Genomic DNA, 21,080 nt, shown 5'->3' on the forward strand with positions numbered 1-21,080 from the left:
GGAAGTCGTATATAGAGTAGAGAATACAGCGCGGAGCTGACAGCGAATGCTTGTGAGATGCAACACCAAATCATGGACAAACAGATGCTACGTGGATGAGTCTATCTATTGATTTACAAGGTAAAGCCTCCGCTATTCTTCTGCCTCGACTCGGCTGCAACATCAAACACGCCGTCTCTATCCCTGGTCAAAGCCTGCACCGCACTCAACCCCTCCTCAACCCAGGTAATATTGTGCCCCTTGGCCCTCAGCCCGGGAACTTCCCAGCGGCTGAACCTGTTTTCAAGGAGGAGTTGGTTGGGCAGCAACTGGTTGTGCATCCTGGGCTCGCGGACAGCGTCTTTGACGGTCCACGACGGCGAGGTGAGGATGCGCCAGGCGACTTGGGTCGTGGACGAGATGATCCGGGAGCCGCCAGCGGCTCCAAGGACGGCTACTAGAGTACCATCTTTGAGGGAGACTATTATGGGTGTGCATGAAGATAGGGGGCGCTTGTTTGGGCGGATGAAATTCTCCTTAGCTGGGGCAAAGCCGAACTCGTTGGGGACACCGGGGATGGAGAAGTCGTTCATCTCGTTGTTTCTGGAGGGTGAGTTTGAAGAAACCAGTGATATAAGAGGAAGGACTTACAGGATGACGCCGGTGAGGTTGTCCATGAGGAGCGATCCAAAGATGAGGTTGACGGTCGTGGTTAGGGAGACAGCCATGCCGTCCGCATCCGCCGTGACAATGTGAGAGGTTCCATGACCATTAGATGAGTAGATCCTCGAAGGGTCATATTTCTCAATGTCCTGCGTAGTCAGGGGGTCAATACGGCTGCGAATCTTTTCGGCCGTCGTCGAGTTGAGCATCTCTTCCTCAAAATCGGGCACATCATCGACGAAGTCAGGATCCCCTAACCGCAGCCGAGCCCCGTACGCAAACTTCATGGCCTCGATGTACCTGTGAAGCGTGAGGTTACCGTCCTGGCTCTGGTCCTCGTAGCCGTCCATGGTGTTTAGGATGTTGAGAGAGACGGCGCCGCCGGCGGGGGAGCTGACGCCGTAGACGTCGTAGCCCTTGTACTCGGTGTGTAGGACCTTTCGGGAGATGACCTTGTAGTTTGCGAAGTCTTCGAGTGTCATTGTGCCATTGAACTCTTGGATGGTCTTGATCATGCTCTCGGCTGGGATGTGTTAGGTGTGTATTGTGTCTGGACTCAGGGGCTTACCGATGGGGCCGGTGTAAAAGGCCTCAGAGCCATGATCGGCAATAGCTTGAAGAGTACTACAAAAGTTAGCAATGTCAATTATAGGCGGGATTTAGCCTACCGCGCATATCGAGGTCTTCTGATAGTGTCTCCCTCGCGGAGAAGTTGACCTGCATACCATCAGCGTAGTTTCTAGTTCAGGGGTAGAGTAACGAACCATCTCGAGTGAAATCCTCGGCCCATGAAGGGTCTTCCACGAGGAAGTTGTACTTTCCAGCGGACAACTTGGACACAAACTTGTTCATGTCGCCATTGACTAGTTATGGAGTTAGTTGATACTTAAAGCGGTCAACCTGGTTCTTACCTCTGAAGCCATCGTTGGCTACCTTGATAGCCCCTTGCATGATGGTTTTCCATGGGAGTTTCTGCCGACTTGGGTTAGCGAGCAAAAGATGAAAAGGGGACTATTGATACTTACACCGTACTTCTTGTGAGCGTACTCCAACCCCCGGACCTCGCCAGGTACACCGACAGACAAGCCTCCATGGATGCTTCCCTCGACGTTTCCCTGGTACATATTCTCGTGGGCTGCGGCTGGAGCTGACTCGCGAAAGTCGATGGCTTCATAGTTGCCCTTTTCATCCCGAACGAGCATGAATCCACCTCCACCAATGCCCGAGTGATACATGCCGATAACGCCGACACAAAAGGTCGTGCCGACCATGGCATCAACAGCATTACCCTAAATATGTCAGAGCTAGAAAAGGTATATAGTCTTGTTTGTAGACTTACACCACGCGCGAGCAGATCCCTTCCTATGTAGCTGCACTCCCGAGCCTCGGACGCCACGGCGCCTCTGGTACCACCTTCTGAACGGAACAGGTACTCCTCATTGACGGGGCTGGCCGCCAATAGTCCATATTGAGCAAAGAGCAGGCATAAACGCCTCACGCCGAATACACGCCCTGGCAAGCATTAGTAAGTGTGCAACGTTGAAAGGATGTTGTGAAACTTGCCCATTTGTAAGTGCTTGTTGCTTATCTAGAAGGGGTCACTGCACCAAGATAAACATTCCCGAACTTTGAACAAAGACGGGGGAAAAGTCAAAGTCCAATGAGTTGAAGGTGAAGCAAAAGGGAGATATCGCGAATTTTTAAAATGCACAAGCAAAGGAAGCGTTGACGTGATGAGACCCCGGGTCCGATCTCCGGCCAGTGCGGCGGGATGGGACGCGGCTTCCCCCGGTAGTTGCAAGCGGCCTCGTGAGTCGCATCACCTGCCATTCCGGGGACCAATCAGCGGGGCGGCGGTGACAGGAGCCGACCGAGTCATTGGCCGACAAAGGTTGCTCATTGAAGGACATAGAAGTTACAGATTACGCAGTGCGTTGTTGATGTGAGCGCGTGAGGACATTGCTAATGAGAAAAATTGTGTTGTACAGTATATGCCTATTTGGTATTGTTTAGCATGGGACCCCGGGGTGGTCAAATGGCTTCTTTTTCTGTTGTACAGATTGTCAGACGACGAGGGTAGATGTAGGTATGTGCAATGCATGAAAGAAGCATAAGCAACTCGTCATGTGAATATTAAAGATGAAGTGTCTTGTAAGTAGTCAGGTACAACCTCTATCTCAAGTCAATAGTCTCGAGATTAAAGACGTGCTCTTATCGTTGTTGGATATAATCCCTGTCCTGGTTTCGGAGGAGGATAGAAACTCCGACCAATGACAGCCGCTCATGTCATCAGCCAATCAGACAGAGCCTAAAACGCAGCCCAAGGACCCCAAAATCTCAAAGTGGGGCACCTGCAAGAACCTTTCCTCTGTCTCATTCTAGACTCGAAGAAATCTTGTAAAACTTCAAAAAGGTGTGAACAACAGCAAATTTTCAAAATCACTCCTCTCAACACTCTATAAATATCCTTAAGTCGTCCATGAGACGACTGAGGCTTCTGCCACTCGTCTCTCTCACAAGAAGAGCGCGCCCTTACAATCCCCGCCCATTCGCAGCCATGGCAACCGCCCAGGCAGAGGCAGCACCCGCCGCGCTCAACGGCCACTCACAAAGCAACGGCCACACAGAAAAGCCCTTCAACAAGAGGCCCAACCAGCAGAACAATCGACAGTGGAAGCAGAAGAAGACAAAGCGGGAGAGGAACATTACTGAGGGGTCGTCTGAGGAGGTCCTCAAGTATGACGTCGAGGCTCTGCTCAAGATGAGGGCGGTTGAGTATGGAGAGGGGACTGAGAATGGGGTCGAGGTTCTTCCGGAGGAGGGCACCGAGACGGAGGTCGAGGTTCTGGAGCTGTCGTCTACGGGAGAGGGTCTGGCTATGAGACCCGGCTCGAATCAGGTCTACGTTGTGCCCTTCACCGTTCCTGGTGACCTGGCGAGGGTCAAGGTTTTCCGCCATGTGCGCCGCGACAACCAGACCATGGCCGACTTCATCTCCGTCGTCAAGCCTTCCCCTCTACGCGACGATGCCCGCATCAGCTGCAAGTACTTTGCTTCGTGCGGCGGCTGCCAGTTTCAAATGCTCGACTACGCGGAGCAGCTCCGCCTCAAGAGGCGCGTCCTCGAGAAGGCCTACCAGAACTTTTCCAACCTTGATCCTGCTGTCGTGCCTACTGTTCAAGACACAATGGGAAGCCCTCTGCAGTATGGATATCGCACCAAGTTGACGCCGCACTTTGACGGACCCCCTGGATTCCGTCCCAGCAAGAGGGGGAAGAACCCCCGTGTCCCCTTTGAGAGCTGCCCCGACATTGGTTTCATGCAAAAGGGCCGTCGAAAGGTGTTGGATATCGAAGACTGCCCTATCGGCACCAGTGCCGTTCGTCTGGGTATGGCTAAAGAGAGAGAACGCATGCAGAGCGAGTTCAAGGATTATAAGCGTGGTGCTACCCTCCTCCTGCGAGAAAACACACAGCGTCTGCCAAAGGACAGCCAAGATATACCCTCCGAACTACCCCCTCACACCGTCCGCGTCGACAACGAAGACACAGTCGACATCAAATCCTGCATCACAGACTCCAAGGCCACCACCACCGAGTACATCGGCCCCTACACCTTCACCAACCCTGCCGGCTCCTTCTTCCAGAACAATAACTCCATCCTCCCATCTTTCACCACCTACGTCCGCGACCGCATCCTGCCCCCTACCGGCTCCGGCATGGAGATCAAGTACCTCATCGACGCCTATTCGGGCTCTGGCCTCTTCACCATCACCCTGTCGTCCCTTTTCCAGCACTCTATTGGTATCGACATTGCTGCCGACTCGATCGCCTACGCAAGCCGCAACGCCGCCCTCAACGGCCTCAACGAGGATCGCTGCAAGTTCATCGCCGCCGACGCAGGCGAGCTCTTCAAGAGCGTCACATACAACCGCGACGAGACCGTCGTCGTGCTCGACCCCCCTCGCAAGGGCTGTAACGCCGACTTCCTGGGCCAGCTGCGCAAGTTTGGCCCCCGTCGTGTGCTCTACGTCAGCTGCAACGTGCACACTCAGGCCAGGGACGTGGGCGTCTTGGTGCGCGGCGAGGGCGAGGGTGAGAGATACGAGATTGAGAGTCTGAGGGGTTTTGACTTCTTCCCTCAAACTGGACATGTCGAGGGCGTTGCTATTCTCAACAGGGTTGATACCAAGGCATGAAATGGTTAAAAATAGGGACACGGCGCTTTAAAAAGGGGAAAATTTGATAGATTTTTTTTTCTCATTGCGACACTTGTAATCATTGTCCTCATAAAAAGAACCGCTGCATTAACTCGTGAGTGACAAACAAAATTGCCAACTCATGGCCAGCATATATATGCACAACCACCACCTCATGTTCATGACTTGTCTCCCAGCAGAGCCTTGAGGGCCTGCACCGTCACCTCGAGAACCTCGGGCCTCCGGCTCTTCTTCAGACACTCCTTGAGGACCTCGACACCATCCTCATCCTTGATCTTTTGCCGCGCCAGCTCACCGACCTCGCCCTCGGCCGTCACCAGGTTAAGGACCACAAACACGCCGCGGTGCCGGATGTTCTCGTCGTCGTCGACGCACATGGACAGGACGACCTTGATGCCGCGCTCCCGGTTGATGATGCCGCGGATGACCCCCTCGAAGGATGTGAGCGAGGCCAGGGCGCCGCCTGCCGCACTACGGGTCCCGGCGTCTTCAGCGTCTGCGAGGGCGAGGAGGATGTGAAGGCGGTTTCGAGCCTTGGCAGTCTCCTCGGCATACAGGGCGATGGCTTCAGGTGCCTGGACGAGGTTGCAGACGAGCTCGACAGCTGCCTTGGAGACGAGGGCGTTAGATGAGAGCATCTGCTCCTCAATCTGGAACCACGCAGTCGCAATGATGCTGCGTCTCGTATCTTCATCGTCCATAGAGGCTAGGTTAGTCAGTGCCATGAGAGCCTCGAAAGAGGGGAGAAGGTCTCGCGTCTCAGCAGCTGGGTCAGGAGGGACGATAGACACAAGGGGCCGGATTGCGGCACTGATGGGGTTTGATCGGTTGCCGCCAAAGACGAGGGCAGGGTTTGTGCTGATGAGAATCCGGGCAAGGGCCTGCGCGGCGAGACGGCGGGCTGGTGCCTCAGTCTGGGGAAGCGTCATCCATGCTGTGAGCAGGAGCTTGACGGCGCCCTGCTGGGCGAGCTGGCCGCGAAGAGTCTTGGTGACAGACAACGCAAAGATGATGGAGATGACCAGCGATAGAGACGCCGGCGAACCATTCTTGCTGTGAGTGACGAGCACAGGCGTGATGCCGGCATCAAACACCAACTTACACCGCTTCGCGACATGCTCGTCGTCGTTCAGGGGGTCCGGCCCGCCAAGTTTCCCAGCGGCGTTGGCGTACGCCTTGAGCTGGTTCATCTTCTTCTCCTCCTCGGTGAGGTTGGGAAGGTACTTTGTGAGATTAACAAAGATGCTCAGGGCTCCGTAGGTGGTCGGAGAACGCGGCTGTGCCTCGCTGAGAGTCTTGACGAGCTTCTGAAGCAGCTCAGGGTTGCTCACAATCGACTCCTTCACCTTGGGCTGGAGAGACGCATAGGCCAGACCCTCGATGGAGTGCTTTCTTCCGTGATCTTCATCCCGCAGGATCATCTTGGTGAACATGCCAGAGAGGTCCTCAATACTAGTGACGGCTGGCTCAATCCTCGACTGGCTAGTCTCGCCGGGAGCGGGCTTCGCGGGAACTGCCTTGAATTCTGAGTTAGTTAGTCGTGAACAAAGCACCGCACGCATATCTCTCTCACCCTCAGCTTGGCCAGGATGACGGCGGCCAGGTACTGGACCTGCTCCGAGTGCCGCCTCATGGTGATGGAGCCGCCGTCGCTCTGGAGGTTGGGGTCGGCGTTGGTGCTGCGGACGATCTCGCTGAGGTCCTGGTCGACAATCTCCTCGAGCCACTCGATGCAGTACTTGTTGATGGCCTCGCGGCAGAGCGAGTTCATGCAAGCGGCGTTGAGCATCTCCAAACACGCCGTCTCGACCTTGCGGCTCTTCCACTTGCGTCGCATCAGAGTGCCCAGGCTGGGGAGGAAGTCTTCGTTGAGGAAGAGCTCTGCGGTGAGATCCGGGACGATGGGGAAAGTGGCGGCAGCGACGCAAAAGGCGACAATGTAGTCGTCGTAGGTGCCTCTCCGGACACGGTCAAAGAAAAAGGTCGATAGCTTCTTGGAGCCGTCGTCGCCGGCAGCCTTGAGGTAGGCCGACGTTGAAAGAGTGGCGTGCCCACGGACTATCTCAGGCTGTCGCATATCGAGATAGCACAAAACCGTGTCAACGCAGTCGCCGTCGATGACCTTGCAGATAGTCTCGTGGGACTTGTCCTTCTGGCGGGTCTCATAGTCGTCGTTGAGGAGCTTGGTTAGCTCGTCGAGGTCACGGCACGTCTCATTGTCCTCCTGGCCGCCCTCCATCAAGCGCGCAAAGACGATGAGGGTCTGATCCTCCAGAGAAGGAGCGGGAGGCTCCTGCTTGGCCGGTTCAGCCATGAGAAAAAGAAAAAATCCTCAGATATTATCAAATAGATGATGTGAGATAGTTGGGTTGGAGGATCGTCCAGGTTTTGAAAGGAAAACAATGGAAAAGCTCGAGGCCCAAAACAGGAGCCCGTGATGTAAATCGATAACGCCCCTCATCTCAACTCATCAATCAGCCTGACCTGTGAGACCACTAGAAGCGCTAGAACCTTGCTTTTTCTTAGTGGCCGCAACCCCCCAACCACGACCGCTGATAAGCCCATGCTCCCCCCGCCGCTTTGGGAGCTACGTCACGTGTTTTGGCGTCTATGGGCGCTGCGCTAGGGGGATTGCTCCAGGGGCTCATTAGCCCTCGCAGCCGCGTCCCATTCGTGATGCTCCCACACCCTGCCACTGCGGATGACGTCCAGCGAACGACTAGATTTTTTTCTTTTTTACCCTTTCAATCCCTGTAGCCGTAACAAGAAACTCTTAGGCTCGCACGACAGGATCCTTCGAGTCGGTCGTGATATTCGGGGCTTCGAGGCTCATGTCTTTCATCCTCGGGGCGGCCTGAGATCGCGGCAAGTCGTCGCACAGACCGGGACGCTATAACCACTAGGCCAGCCGCCGTTCAGCGTGCAACTTGAGCCTCAACATTGCCCTTGCAGACGCCATTCTTTGTCTGACTGCCTTGGGCTGCCTGCGTCAACGTTTCTCGCCTCTCAGCGTCGCGACCTGCAGCGCAACTTGTCTCACTTGCGCAGCGTTCATCTCCTCCACGGCCTCGTAGCCGTCTCCCCAACCGACATCCTCACAACCACGTCCGCCTCGTTTTCATCATGGACGCCGTCGATGTTTCGGAGCACTACGAGGTCAGCACCCGCGAGGACACGCCCTCCCTCCTTACCATCGTCCTTGACACGAATCCGCGAGCATGGGCTGCCATCGGTAATGTCCTACCTTTGTCTAGGGCCATCGCAAATATCCTCGTCTTTGTCAACGCCCATCTCGCCTTCAGCAACGCCAACCAGGTCGCCCTCATTGCCGCCCACGTCGACCGCGCACAATGGCTCTACCCGACGCCACCCAAGCCCACCCGCGATGCCTCGGGCGATGTATCTATGAAGGACGCCGCCCCGGCTCAGACGTCGTCGGCCAACAAGTTCCCCCAGTTTGCGCAGATCGAGGCTGCCGTCCTAGACTCTGTGAGGAAACTCATGGATCAGACGACCGAGGCTGACCTCGCCGCCACCACGACACAACTCTCAGGGGCATTAACGCTGGCCCTCTGCCACATCAACAAGGCTGCGCAAGCTCTCTGCTCGCCCACCGCCAACCTCGAGGACAGCCACAAGGCCACCACCACGGCACCTCCCACCGTACGCGGCCGCATCCTCGTCATCTCCGTGTCCGACTCGGAGCCTTCGCAATACATCCCTACCATGAACGCCGTTTTCGCCGCCGCCCACGCCCAGGTCGCCATCGATACCCTCTCCCTCACCGGCGACCCGACCTTTCTACAGCAGGCATGCTTCAACACGGGTGGCACATACCTCGCCGCAACTCATCCCCAGGGTCTGCTCACCTATCTCATGTTCGGTCTCATTGCCGACACAGAGGCTCGTGAGGCTCTCGTCGCGCCGACCCATGATACGGTCGACTTTCGCGCGGCGTGCTTCTGCCACGGTCGAGTTGTTGACACTGGCTTTGTCTGTTCCATCTGCCTCAGCATCTTTTGCGAGCTGCCAGAGAATTCCGAGTGCCTTACATGTGGCACGAAATTGTCGCTGGGCAACTACGGCGCCAAGCCCGCCGTCGTGCCTCGGAAGAAGAAGAAGAAGCGGAGAATCGTCAACGGGGGTTCACGGGAGGAGACGGGGAGTGCGACGGGGACACCTCGTCCTTGATGAATCGCTACCTATTTTGTATAATAGACCAATTAAAATAATGACGAGATACCTACAACGATTAAGACAGAATAATGCATCTATTCCTGGGCTTCAGGGGCAAATACAACTGACACATCCAAGTGACAACTTGATTTGGAGCAGAACATCAAAACCAAACTTGAGCACATTGAATAAATAAAGCATGCAATGTCTCTAGGGATAGAGGGTATCATATCAAGTCTAGCGATGGAGAAAAGGACTAAACAACCATCCATCTCGCCCCGTATTAGCCACATCTTGGCCTCAAACCCATAGCGATCAAGCCTTGAGACAGGAGTCTAATGTCTAAAGTTGCCAAACTCCATATTCCAATCTCAGAAACCAGGTATTGGCTCAATCAAAACGAACTTTGCGCCCACCCTTGGCAATCTTAGCACTATCCGGAAGCCGAGACATGGTGCAGTTCGGTTGCTTCTCTAAACCACCCATCGAGGCCAAAGCAAACGAGTCAGTGTTGTGGGCGAAGTACAAATAATACCCCGTCTGTGTCTTCTTGACAACCATGACACCGATGGCGCCAGCTGAGTGGCAGTTCTTGACTCCAGGGTGATTCATGAAGTCATCGGCAATAAAAGACTCCATGATGGCATCCTCGTCGTCATCCTGGATATTGACTCCACCCTTGCCGCGCCTTGTCCCATGATAGATCCTTTCGGCGCATCGTTGGGAGGCCATTGTCGTAGCCATGTGCTCTCCAGTGCCACTTGTTACGGCAGCAACGCTGATCTGATCTTCATCTTCTTCATCACATGGGACAACGGCAGTGCCAACTCCAACCAGGGCTGCTGGTCCAAGTCGGCCTCGATGCTTCATTCCAATCCCCCCTGAGGACGATCCAGCAGCAATATGACCTCTCTCGTCAATCGCAATGGCACCAATAGTGTCTGTGATGAAGTCCTCGTTCCCAGTCCCAGATCGGAAGCTGTCTTTGATGACTCGAGAGTTGCCCTCTGCTCTCTCATCTGGGCTGGAGGGTCGCTTAACTCCACGAGGACTTGCCAGGTCTTGCTGGCCAGCTTTATACTCCTCTAAGTCCATGGGTTTAGCCCGTGACTGTGGCGATGCAGAACCATCGCGGTTCGGAGAATGTTCATGTTGCTTTTGATGGGGCTCTGTGTTTTCCAGATTGGAAGGCTTGTCGTCCGCGGGATTTCCTTGGCTGGGCGATCCGGGCTTCCTGGAGACGGGCCTGGAACGAAATGACGATGACGATGACGATGCGCCCTGCGCACCTCTTGCAACTCCAGCGTAACTCGGCGATAGCCTCTCCGCAGTCGCCCGGACAGAAGACCGTCCCACTGTAGGTGCGGCAGTGCCCATGGTTCGAAAGTAGCTGGTCGTTGAAGAATTGTCGGTTGAGGGTGTGGTTGCTTCCTGGATCGGAGTGCCCATCCAGGGAGAATCAGGCTGCCCCTCGTTCCATGTGCCTGCCATGATAGCTGCTCTGTGATCCCGGGGGAAGGATTGCTGCGGCTTCGGTGTGGAAGCTGTGTCGTACTGACACGGAGGACATCCGATGCTTGTCTCGCCAACCTCTGGAGAAGCTCTTGAGTCCTTTGACTTCGTCTCGGCCCGCTTTAGATCTTCTTGCCAGCGTAGGAATCGATCTCGGGCATTTTTCGAAACCATGTACTCGTTGGGGCATGTAATGAGGCCATGCTCTTCAGCAAAGGCCTTGGCGCCCTCTCCGATCAGGGCATTTGGGGGAACTCGACGAAGGCTGAGAGGCTTGTTGCTCTTGTCTAGGATAAGCTTGGCGAGGGAAATTGGGTTTCGAATATCTGAGGTGGCATTAGTTATTGAAGTGTCGAAATGGATCTGAAAGACGAACTCGGAACGGCACCACAGGCGCCGCTACGACCGAGATGATCGACAACGGTGGCATCACACTCTACGACGCCGTCGATGGAGAGGTTTGAGCCGTATCCAGCGTTGGTGATTTCCTTATCCTCGAGGATTCGCAAGGCGGCTTCAACTGCTTCGGTTGCCGTGGAACCAGCTTTGAGAAATCTCATTCCCATCTCGGCGGCCCTATCATCGTCAGTCGAGGTACGCACGAGGAACCGTCGAGGAGGCCTCACGCAACACAGGCTTGAAGATGAATGTGCTCATTCTGGTGGCTATGAAATCCAGCCCCTGCATGGACAAAGATTGCAGGTACTGCCTTTGGCTTCTGCCCCATTCGCAGCACGCGATCCAACGCGCCGTCGGTGCCGTGCGGCGCGAGTTCCGAAAAAGCGGAGGCTTCATCGTCATGGCAGTCTGACATTCTTGATCGGATTCATGGGGTAAAGAGCGAACAACGCATGCAATAAGTGGTAAGTTGAGTATGGGAAAAGGTAGCGAGAGATTTGAGGCGGCCGGGCGAATTGATAGAAGCCCGGCGAGAGCGCGTGGGCGAAGATATGTTAGGAGATTGGAGGTTTTGAAGTTTTCGACCCAGGGCCTAAAGATGGAAGTTGATGAAAAGCCCTACGGGAGAAGACGCAAGAGCAAGGCGATGTTTATCTAGGTATTCACCTTCCACAAAGAAAAGAATATGGAAGCTGCGCTCGTGCGAGATGCAGGGGACATTTTACCCAACTCGATGAAAAGGAGTTGCCTACAATCAATACGCCAGCATCCGTTGATTGTCCAATTCCCCCAAATTGGGTGAGGCAAGCTGGGAAAACACGGGCAGTATGATAATGATAACAGGCTTCACACCGATATATCACTTTTTTAACCAATCCAATCTCTTTGCACGTAGCTTTGTCGTGTATTCATTTCATCGCTGTTCCAGCCTCTCAGAAATGACGTCGTATCCCAAAGCAGCAAAGTGATCCCCCTTTATTGCAGTAACGGGGCGTGAGCCACCACCAAACGGCGGGGCACCACCTGTCCTACGCAACACAGCCACACTTCAAGCCTCACCTCAAGCTTGGGAGCTTCGCAACGCACGTAACGTAATCCCACCCAACGCAACGACCACCGCCGTCGCCGCCTATCGCATTTCTCCTCGCGCGGCACGACTCTTGAGCTCTCTCTACCTCTCTATCTGTCTAGTCGTGCGCTCGATCACGCATCCTCTCTCATAATGGCCAACCAAACTCCCGCCGTTGTCATGGACAAGCAAGTCTCACCTCTCCCAGCCCCCGCACTGACGACGACAGCTAACCTCAGCTCACCAGCGGCACGGGTTTCTCCAAGCTAGGTCAGTCACCGCTACACATGCTCTCGGAGCTTTCGATTGTATCTGGGCTGCTTGCTGATACCTTTTGCAGGTTTCGCCGGCAACGATTCTCCCTCCTTCGTCTTCCCGACCGCGATCGCAACCAAGGGGCCAGCTGGCGGAGCTGGTGGCTCCGGCTCAGGACGACCGGCCGTTGCGAACAAGCCTTCTTTCCTCACCGGAGGTGCTGGACCTGGCGGTCACTTGAGCGCAAAGAGAGGAACTGAGGATCTTGACTTCTTTATCGGTGATGAGGCGATTGCTGCCTCGGGCGGACCAGGTAGGCTGCTATTGCGCCCCCTGAGTGGTCAATCCGACTGACAGAACTAGGATACGGCCTTCACTATCCCATCCGACACGGTCAAATAGAGAACTGGGTACGTCGCCGAGATATCCGACATGAGCTGGAACTGACCGCCTACAGGACCACATGGAACGGTTCTGGTCCAACTCCATCTTCAAATACCTCCGAGTCGAGCCCGAAGACCACTACTTCCTCCTCACCGAGCCCGTGAGCCTCTCGCCCCTACTTCGAAGCCGCCAAGATACTAATTAGGATAGCCCCTGAACCCTCCCGAGAACCGCGAGAACACTGCCGAGATCTTCTTCGAGTCGTTCAACTGTGCCGGCATGTACATTGCCGTCCAGGCCGTCCTCGCCCTGGCCGCTTCTTGGACATCCTCCAAGGTCCAAGATCGATCACTCACCGGAACGGTCATTGACTCTGGTGACGGTGTCACCCACGTTATCCCTGTGGCCGAGGGTTATGTCATTGGAGCCTCGATCAAGTCAATCCCCATCGCCGGTCGAGACATCACCTACTTTGTGCAATCCCTGCTGCGAGACCGCGGCGAGCCCGACTCGTCTCTCAAGACTGCCCAGGAAATCAAGGAGGAATACTGCTATGTGTGCCCCGATATCGTCAAGGAGTTTGGCAAATACGACCGAGACCGCACCCGATTCGCCCAGCACGTCGTGTCGTACCCTAATGGCCGCCAGGTCGCTGTCGACGTCGGTTACGAGCGTTTCCTTGCCCCCGAGATCTTCTTCAACCCCGAGATCTACAGCTCCGATTTCCTGACTCCTCTTCCTGTTGTTGTCGATGGTGTCATCCAGCAGTCGCCCATCGATGTTCGACGAGGCCTGTACAAGAACATTGTCCTTTCCGGAGGTAGCACGCTATACAAGGATTTCGGTCGACGATTACAGCGAGACATCAAGCAGCTGGTGGATGCCAGAATCCGAGCCAGCGAGGTCCGCAGCGGTGGTGCTCGAAGCGGTGGTCTGGATGTGCAGGTCATTACCCATAAGCGACAGCGACACGGTCCTTGGTTCGGTGGCAGTCTCCTTGGCCAGACACCCGAGTTCCGATCGTACTGCCATACCAAGGCAGAGGTAAGACTGATGATTTGTCTACATGCGACAATGGCTAACAATGGTTGCAGTACCAAGAATATGGCCCTAGCATTGTGCGGAGATTTGCTCTGCTGGGTGGTCCCGGTGGTTCTTAGAGCAAGGCTGTTAGCTGATAGATGCTTCAAGAAATACTCCCAAACAAGCCCTGGGTTTCACAACAAGGGTCCTCGCAAGCACGTTGATCTACAGTCTCGAGGGACAGGGGCACTTTTCAGAACACCTAGGCTAAAGAATCAATGTGGTCTCTTCTGTGGGGGTGCAAATGGTGGTGAGGGCGCTCAAAGGCGCTCAATCTCAAGTGACAATTATGCCTACCTTAAGCGATGCAACTATAGGTGAAAGAAAGAGATGGTGGCAGGTCTTGCAGAGTTATTACATTAGTCGTTTTCAAAAACAAACGTATTCATGCAGATGCTGCATTTCCCCGCATCTTGACTCGTATTTGGAGCCCGCCGAGGATCGAGACCGTAGTGTTCTTGAGCATGTATCTCAAAGCGTTTCTCACGAACTGCACCAGTTCAATAATCAATTCTTGGAGGCAGGGATGTTCATCCTTCGATCGAGACACGGACGTTATAACCAGATACAACCAACCTCGTTAAGCGACGTGCAGGTGTTCTAGATGCCCGCCCGAGTGTGCCTACAGGGAAAAAACGTGGATGGCATGATCTTTCTAGACGTCCCAAAACGTGGGTTGTTCTAGACGTGGCTTGGTGGCGGAGAGGGGGAGGGGCTTGCAGGAAAAGGGTTGCATCCTTCCTCTGTGATGGAGGGGAGGGAGGGGGTGACGAGTTGCTATCAACGGGATGGTTGATCCTGAGAGTTTTTTGCCAATTCGATTTGAGAGTGTGTGAGTTGTGACTCGTAGACTTGTCCGGGATGACCGAGGGGTAAGATGACGACGACGTGTGTCACTGAATGGGTGGTGGTGAGGGTTTGATGGACATGATCAGATCAGGGACGGAAGAACGATGCAACTGGCTTGATTCCGAGATGCATGGGAGTTCACGCATGATGTACAAGAAGGAAACCGGCGATATCAGATACGAGTAACAAGTTCCCCCCAATCAATTGGTACTTCTAGGCCTTTTTGCTCTAAACATAGAGAATGACATTCAAGTGGATCGATATGTGCGCCGTTAGTAGATATACAAACACATGGGCAATTTATTACATGTACTTTTTCTCTCTTCCCTCACCGCAACAAACCCCCATACTAGTAAAGAAAAAAAAAACCGCAAATATCCGTCTGTAGACGTCAAACCACTATCCACCCGTATTCATCCAAACGAACTTTCGATGAATGTCAATCGATAATTTTGCCAAAAGATGACATGGATGGATCCCAGTCCACATAAAAAAAAAAAGTGGCTATCGGTGGATTCTCAGGCACGTGGCTTTGGCGTGGTCGACGACGGCGGCAGTGGGCGGGCATCGAACCATGTGTCGATTTTAGAGTTTGCCCGGGCAGAGTTCGGTCTTTTTGTCAGTTCGAACTATGACGGGGATAAGTTCCGGTTTGACGTCTTGGTGGTGTGATGAGGCTGTAGATGTGTGAATAGTAATATCAACCTTAGAATAGATACTTGCCAGCAAGAGAATAGTTATTGTGACCTTGTCGGTTTGTGCTGTCAAGTTAGTCAAAGGCAAGTAACAATCACTGGCAAATCATAGAGGCAATCATATTTGGTGAATCGGAATCTTGTTCCATTATTGATCCTGTGGTACTCATATCACTCATATCCAACCCAATCTCGCACAAATGTGCAAGCAAGCTCAATCTAGCTACTGCTCATCAACACCGCCGCAAATCCAAAACATCAACTCCCGCCTGAACTCCTCTCATTTGCAGGTGGGTCGCCCTGCTTGTTGTTTGTGGGCAAAGTGGCTGGGTTGTTCCACAACTGCCCAGTAGATAGCCGCGCGCTTATCGGCTGGTGTCAACGACGTAGCGACCGGCAATCTTACCAGCGGTCATGAGGTCGTAGACGCTCTGGAGCTCAGAGAGACCGACAGTCTTGAAGGGGACCTTGATGAGGCCGCGGCGGAAGAAGTCGATGGCCTCAGCGGTATCGGCACGGTTGCCGACGTAAGAGCCCTTGATGCTGATCATGCGGACGACAGTGTCGAAGACGGGGGCCGAGAGGCTGGCGTTGGCGGGGAGACCAATGCACACGACAGTACCGCGGCTGCGGACGTACTGAGTAGCCTGCTGGAAGGGCTTCTCCTGGACAGCGACCAGGAGGACAGCCTGGGGACCCAGACCATCGGGGGTAGCGGCCTTGACCTCGGCGACGAGGTTGGAGGTCTTGGTGAAGTCGACAAAGGCGGTGGCGCCGAGGGACTCGCAGAGAGCCTTCTTCTCATCACCACCATCGATGGCAATGGCGTGGACACCCATGGCCTTGGCGTACTGGAGAGCGATGGAACCGAGACCACCACCGGCACCGACGATGGCGACGGACTGGCCGGCCTTGACACCGGACTCCTTCAGGCCCTTGTAGACAGTGATACCGGCGCAGAGAATGGGGGAGATGGCCTCGAGGTCGCACTCCTTGGGGATGCGAGCAACGTGGGCAGCCTTGGCGACAGCGTACTGCTGGAAGGAGCCGTCGACGGTGTAACCGGAAAGGAGAGCCTTGGCGCAGAGAGGCTCATCAGAGGTCTGGCAGAAAGAGCACTGAAGGCAAGAGCCGTGGAGCCACTTGATGCCGACGTGGTCACCAATCTGAACATCGTCGACGAGCTGGCCGCGGGCGACGACGACACCAGCACCCTCGTGGCCACCGATGAGAGGCAGCTTGGTGTCAAGAGGCCAGTCACCCATCATGGCGTGGAGATCGGTGTGGCAGACACCGGAGAACTTGACGTTGACGAGAACCTCATCGGGACCGGGCTGGCGGACGGGGACCTGCTGGTACTTGGTGGCTGTAGAGAATCATAGTTAGTATAAGCCTCGAAATGATAAAGATGTTGCAGTGCGAACGGTGGGGGATCTGTGGGCTGGGTGGGACTCGGGCCAGGAACCCGGGTCTTGGGAATATCTGATATCCAAGAGAGATATCAGGAGGAAAAAGAGGCAATTGGGATTGGAGCTCGTTGTAGAGCTCGATGGGAGGAGGTAGACGTACGACCACCGTTCTTCTCGACGACCTGCGCCCATTGAGTGGTGGGGATCTCGGCGGCCATTTTGGTTGTTGTTGTTGTTTTGTCGTAAAGACGAAAGGTGTTGTAGTTGTTGTTGAGGAGTGTTGGAGAGTTGATTGATGAGCTGGATGAGGATGGAGAGAAAAGATTCGACTTGAGGCCGGCGGAGCAAGAGTTTATATAGATGTTGGACGGGCGATCCGGAGTGAAGGGTCTACCATAGACGGATCCCTAGTGCGTATACGGGACTCGGGCCTAAACCGTATGATGGGTCAACGGGGCAGGGATGGGCGTCTGGATGCAAGGTCTCAAGCCTCATCTTCGCGGCCGCGGGGGAGAGGGAGTGGGAGAAGCCATGAGGCAGGGTGTGTGATGAAAGAGAGTCGACGTGAGTCTGCCGCACGCATCGAACCTGAGCTCAGAGCGAGGGCCAAGGGGAGGAGCCACTTCGGCTGCACGGGGGATCCGCATTTTGGGCCATGGCCATGAGTAGTTGGACTTTGTTTTCGGATGCGGCGACGGTACAAGAGCAAATGGTTGTCGGCCAGTAGTGGCGTTATTGGTGGTGGAGGGTGGAGGTTGCTGTCGAGGTGTTGCTAGAATGCCGTCTCCTCATGACGCCTACTACTAACTACTACGGTGCCTGTAGGCCTCGCTGGGAAAACCCCCGCTCCGGCCGGACATCGACTTCCCCTCACCAGCGGAGCGGGTGCGGCTGGGCGCGCGCTAGAGCCAGAGGAGAGAGAGAGACATGGGCCTAGCGCGAATTTCAGGCGTTTGTACCTCAAGGAGAAAAGGTACCTACATCCGCAGGCCCAGGAGCCACCATGGTGACAGAAACAAGGGACAGGAAGTGTGTGTATGTAATTTGGGGTGTGTGAGGCAAAAGATTGGATCTCAGCCTTGACGAGGATGGCATTGAGCATCTCTGTCCTGAATTGTGTCGTGATATTCGTGTCGCGAGCCTCCGTCATGGCACGTCAGCTGCTTTTGCGGCCCGTTTTTACACCGGACATTGGCCTCCCGTCTTAACATCCCATTCCAAAGAACCGAACCCAGAAAAAAACAAGCTATGCCTACCAGATTGTCTGCTCAGATAGCAAATGTGATAACGAGACAACTACCACCACCGCGGTAACCTCGGATCTCCCCATCAGAGCCCTACCTGAACTTACGGTCCGCAAGCCGGTTTCCATCCATTGCAGATTGCCCATCCCAACATGAGATTTCTTCATTACAGCTGACCAGGTCCTCCTGATACAGCAACGCTCGTGGGAGCCCTACAAGCTCGCTACCTACGTAACGAGAAGCCTGGTAGCCTGCGTAGCCTGCGTAGCATGGCGCCTAATGCTCCAAACCCACGCCTTTCCAAGGCTGGCGCCGCTTCCATGACCCCTAGCCTCTCATCACCACGCACCTCCGTCGAGCCATGTGGAAAGCTCCAACCGCCCATTGCATCCCATAGGTCCCACGAGGCTGGGGTGGCTGCTGGCAGCGGCTCCGTACCTACGTAAGTGTGCCATCTCCTGGTGTGGTCCTCCCTTTTTTTGTGCCTCATTCTCCATCCATGCAGTGAGGATGGATTAGACGCCCCAATTCTGCCAGCTTGCCCCATTCGGCATCAAGGAACTGCCGATGTGCATGGCTATTTCCATCTTGGTGGAAAACTGCGAGGGAAAGAGTGAGAGAAAATGCTCTAGCATGTTTAGGTTCCATTGGAATTGACGCATCAATGCCTCGACTTTGTTGTCGTGACTTTTACTCTGTTGGTGGGCGGTTGGTGTAAGTGGGATGGAATGAGGCCCAAGATCTCGTTGTTTCGCGTTATTCAGGGCCGAGGTCGGCGTTATTGCACCCGCTGGCTTTCAACTGGAGGGGCAGGCAGGAGCTACTGCCACGATTCCGTCAAAGCTTCTTTCCGTCTAGAAGCCAACTCAATCCTAACGTTACAGCCTCTTACAGACAATCTAGGAAGGAAGGCAAAGGTCAGAAAAAGAAACAAAAAAATTGTTGTCAACCTCCACTATTTTTTCCTCGTCAACCTCCACTACTGCATTTCAATGCACGCACGCATACTCTGGCAACGCCCCTCAAGAGACAACCTAGACTGGGTATCAGATCCGTGTGTCAAGTCAAGGACTGCGCCCCCATCCGTTGTCGTGTCAGCATCCTCGTCGAATCGACGTTGTCGTCGTCGTGACCAGTACCTGTGTTTCACTCCCTCCGTTCCACCGCCCTGGGCTTCATGACAAACGTACCCAGCTACATACGCAGCTCCGCGTCCTCTGGGCTGGGCGGGATCCAGTCCGCAAAGTACGGGGTAAGGCATGGATGCTTGGAGAGCGACTCATCGTCCATGCAACCTCCCTTTCGCCGGCAGCGAGTCAACGGCGCTAGTTCTCGCTCGAAGGGAGCTCTTGAGGGGAATTGTGATGGGCGACTCCCGCTGCTGCGCCCAAAGCTGCGTTCAGTTGCACTGACAAGAACTTACCCCAAAAGACGGTATGGACAACCGACAAAACGAGTGCCACCTGTGTCTGCTGTGTCGAATTACTGGACGTCGTACTAAGGCCTTGTGCAGGAGTGGAGCTGGAGGCGAACACGCGAGGGCCAAAAGGGCGCCGGCATGGGACTGGCGTTTGTCAACGACTCGAGGCATCTCGCTCTTCCCCGTACTCGAGAAACCCCAGCCAGCAACACCCAGGCAAGCATTGGAAGCATGGGCGTCCGGTCTCACTGGGCACATGCCCCCCATCCTCCCCAGGATGTGTGTGTGCCGTAATACAGCCTAACCCACCAACTGCTGCCCTGCTAGCACCACGCGATGGATAGGCAGCTTCGGATCCGTGATGCTACATGAGTTTCAACAGGAGGGATCTGCCACCCAACAGACTTTTTGCCTACAGACAGACAGCGCCGTCTCCAAGCCCATCGACGCCCGCGGGGGAGCCGTGCTGTTTCCTCTGGGGTCATCCCAGTCGGTTGGACGGAGGCCTGGAAGCAAATGCGGGGAAGCCCGGCCAGTGCAGAGTGACACTGAGAGCAGTGCTTGACTCGGAGCCCCCTGCGCCCTGCGTCGCTGCTGCTACTGTACCGTACAGGCTCTGGACCTGTAGAGCCTTGCAAGGACCGCCAGAGGGCCCTCAATGTGGCCCCAGGTGGTGGCGGGTCAGGCCGATGGTGAGACGGCTTTTGGGGTTAGCCTCGCTCATGTTCAAGATCGCCCTCAGATCTACGGTACGCACACGCACCCAGAAGGAAAAGACACGTACCCAGCCGTGCAAGGGAGAGCTCTCAGGTACCTGATTTCCAGAGGGTACGTGCCCTCGGCCCTGGGTGCAGACGTGGAGACGAGGTTCGCTCAGCGGGCATGGGGGGAGCTTTGGATCTTGGTCAGATGACCTTCAAGCTTTCTCCAAGCGGCTCAGGTCATTGGGTGAAGCCAGCTGCTTGCCTATTTTCCGTCCCTTCATCTCAACTAAAGTCAGCGCTTCCCGTTCAGGCTCCGGGTGGCCGGACGTTGTTCGTTCGTGGCTACTGATGGTTCCATGCCTCCAAGCCCCAAGCCCCAAGCTTCCATTGCATCCCACCATGAGTGAGATCTCCATGACATTTGCGGATAGATGTACCTCTTGGACGAAAGCTACAAAGAGCTCTCCCAAGACACCTGCTCAGCGTGTCGTGTCCGGATCTCAATGTTCGGGTCTCAGTGGCACGTCCCTGCACGGTCTGTGATGCCCTTGTTCGTTTCAAGGGTCTGACCTGAGATGCACCTCGCAGTAGGTCCTCCAGTCCCAGCTTCCTCTCCCATTCCCCGGGCTTTGGCAGCTGGTTGATTGGACGCTGGTCGAGTGGCAACATCTGATCTTCTTCCAGATTGTTGAGGGTCCACCCCGTGGGTGATTCTGTCACGGCTGCAGAGATGCATCTCGTCCCTTCAACCCGATTGATGCCCATGTCTGTCGTTTCCCCGCGTCTCCGGACTGGAGGGAGATTTGGCCATGAGCTTTTTTCCCCAGCCCCTGACTGACGCGGAAATGGGAGTGCGTGGTCAGTGTAAGTGGGTTCATTCACATGGAGGTCCAGTAAGTACCTGTTCGTTTCCCCTCACGACTAATTTCACGGAGATGCAGCTAGGTGACCCCCCAAAGGTGGAACTACGGGCCAGTGAGGAGCCGGAGGACGGAGCGAACACGTTTTGTGAGCCACGTT

At 55.0% G+C, this 21,080-nt stretch overlaps 7 protein-coding genes across 7 annotated transcripts; 3 read left to right on the forward strand and 4 right to left on the reverse strand.

Annotated features, from left to right (window-relative positions):
* Window positions 1-113: 113 nt before the first annotated feature.
* NCS54_00654700 (Glutathione hydrolase) lies at window positions 114-2,602 on the reverse strand (the record flags this gene model as incomplete). The annotated part of the gene is made up of 9 exons (XM_053152000.1): window positions 114-582; window positions 631-1,165; window positions 1,211-1,266; window positions 1,311-1,359; window positions 1,407-1,505; window positions 1,554-1,614; window positions 1,668-1,931; window positions 1,982-2,154; window positions 2,569-2,602. 9 exons carry the CDS (start codon window positions 2,600-2,602, stop codon window positions 114-116), a joined length of 1,740 nt encoding a protein of 579 aa, XP_053007975.1.
* Window positions 2,603-3,121: 519 nt separating this feature from the next.
* Window positions 3,122-4,840, forward strand: NCS54_00654800 (TRAM domain-containing protein; the record flags this gene model as incomplete). The annotated part of the gene is made up of 1 exon (XM_053152001.1): window positions 3,122-4,840. The coding sequence occupies one exon, from the start codon at window positions 3,122-3,124 to the stop codon at window positions 4,838-4,840; it is 1,719 nt and encodes a 572-aa protein (XP_053007976.1).
* Window positions 4,841-5,019: 179 nt separating this feature from the next.
* NCS54_00654900 (Hypothetical protein) lies at window positions 5,020-7,175 on the reverse strand (the record flags this gene model as incomplete). Its single annotated transcript, XM_053152002.1, has 2 exons — window positions 5,020-6,378; window positions 6,435-7,175. The coding sequence occupies 2 exons, from the start codon at window positions 7,173-7,175 to the stop codon at window positions 5,020-5,022; spliced, it is 2,100 nt and encodes a 699-aa protein (XP_053007977.1).
* An 809-nt stretch (window positions 7,176-7,984) lies between these two features.
* NCS54_00655000 (General transcription and DNA repair factor IIH subunit TFB4) lies at window positions 7,985-9,052 on the forward strand (the record flags this gene model as incomplete). The annotated part of the gene is made up of 1 exon (XM_053152003.1): window positions 7,985-9,052. The coding sequence occupies one exon, from the start codon at window positions 7,985-7,987 to the stop codon at window positions 9,050-9,052; it is 1,068 nt and encodes a 355-aa protein (XP_053007978.1).
* Window positions 9,053-9,427: 375 nt separating this feature from the next.
* NCS54_00655100 (Hypothetical protein) lies at window positions 9,428-11,363 on the reverse strand (the record flags this gene model as incomplete). Its single annotated transcript, XM_053152004.1, has 3 exons — window positions 9,428-10,875; window positions 10,926-11,125; window positions 11,176-11,363. 3 exons carry the CDS (start codon window positions 11,361-11,363, stop codon window positions 9,428-9,430), a joined length of 1,836 nt encoding a protein of 611 aa, XP_053007979.1.
* An 807-nt stretch (window positions 11,364-12,170) lies between these two features.
* Window positions 12,171-13,816, forward strand: NCS54_00655200 (Actin-related protein, ARP3 class; the record flags this gene model as incomplete). Its single annotated transcript, XM_053152005.1, has 7 exons — window positions 12,171-12,209; window positions 12,257-12,287; window positions 12,358-12,585; window positions 12,636-12,682; window positions 12,730-12,816; window positions 12,867-13,700; window positions 13,751-13,816. 7 exons carry the CDS (start codon window positions 12,171-12,173, stop codon window positions 13,814-13,816), a joined length of 1,332 nt encoding a protein of 443 aa, XP_053007980.1.
* Window positions 13,817-15,648: 1,832 nt separating this feature from the next.
* NCS54_00655300 (Alcohol dehydrogenase 1) lies at window positions 15,649-16,910 on the reverse strand (the record flags this gene model as incomplete). Its single annotated transcript, XM_053152006.1, has 2 exons — window positions 15,649-16,649; window positions 16,853-16,910. 2 exons carry the CDS (start codon window positions 16,908-16,910, stop codon window positions 15,649-15,651), a joined length of 1,059 nt encoding a protein of 352 aa, XP_053007981.1.
* Window positions 16,911-21,080: the final 4,170 nt, after the last annotated feature.

The sequence above is a fragment of the Fusarium falciforme genome, chromosome 5 (assembly GCF_026873545.1).
Source record: "Fusarium falciforme chromosome 5, complete sequence".
NCBI lineage: Eukaryota > Fungi > Ascomycota > Sordariomycetes > Hypocreales > Nectriaceae > Fusarium > Fusarium falciforme.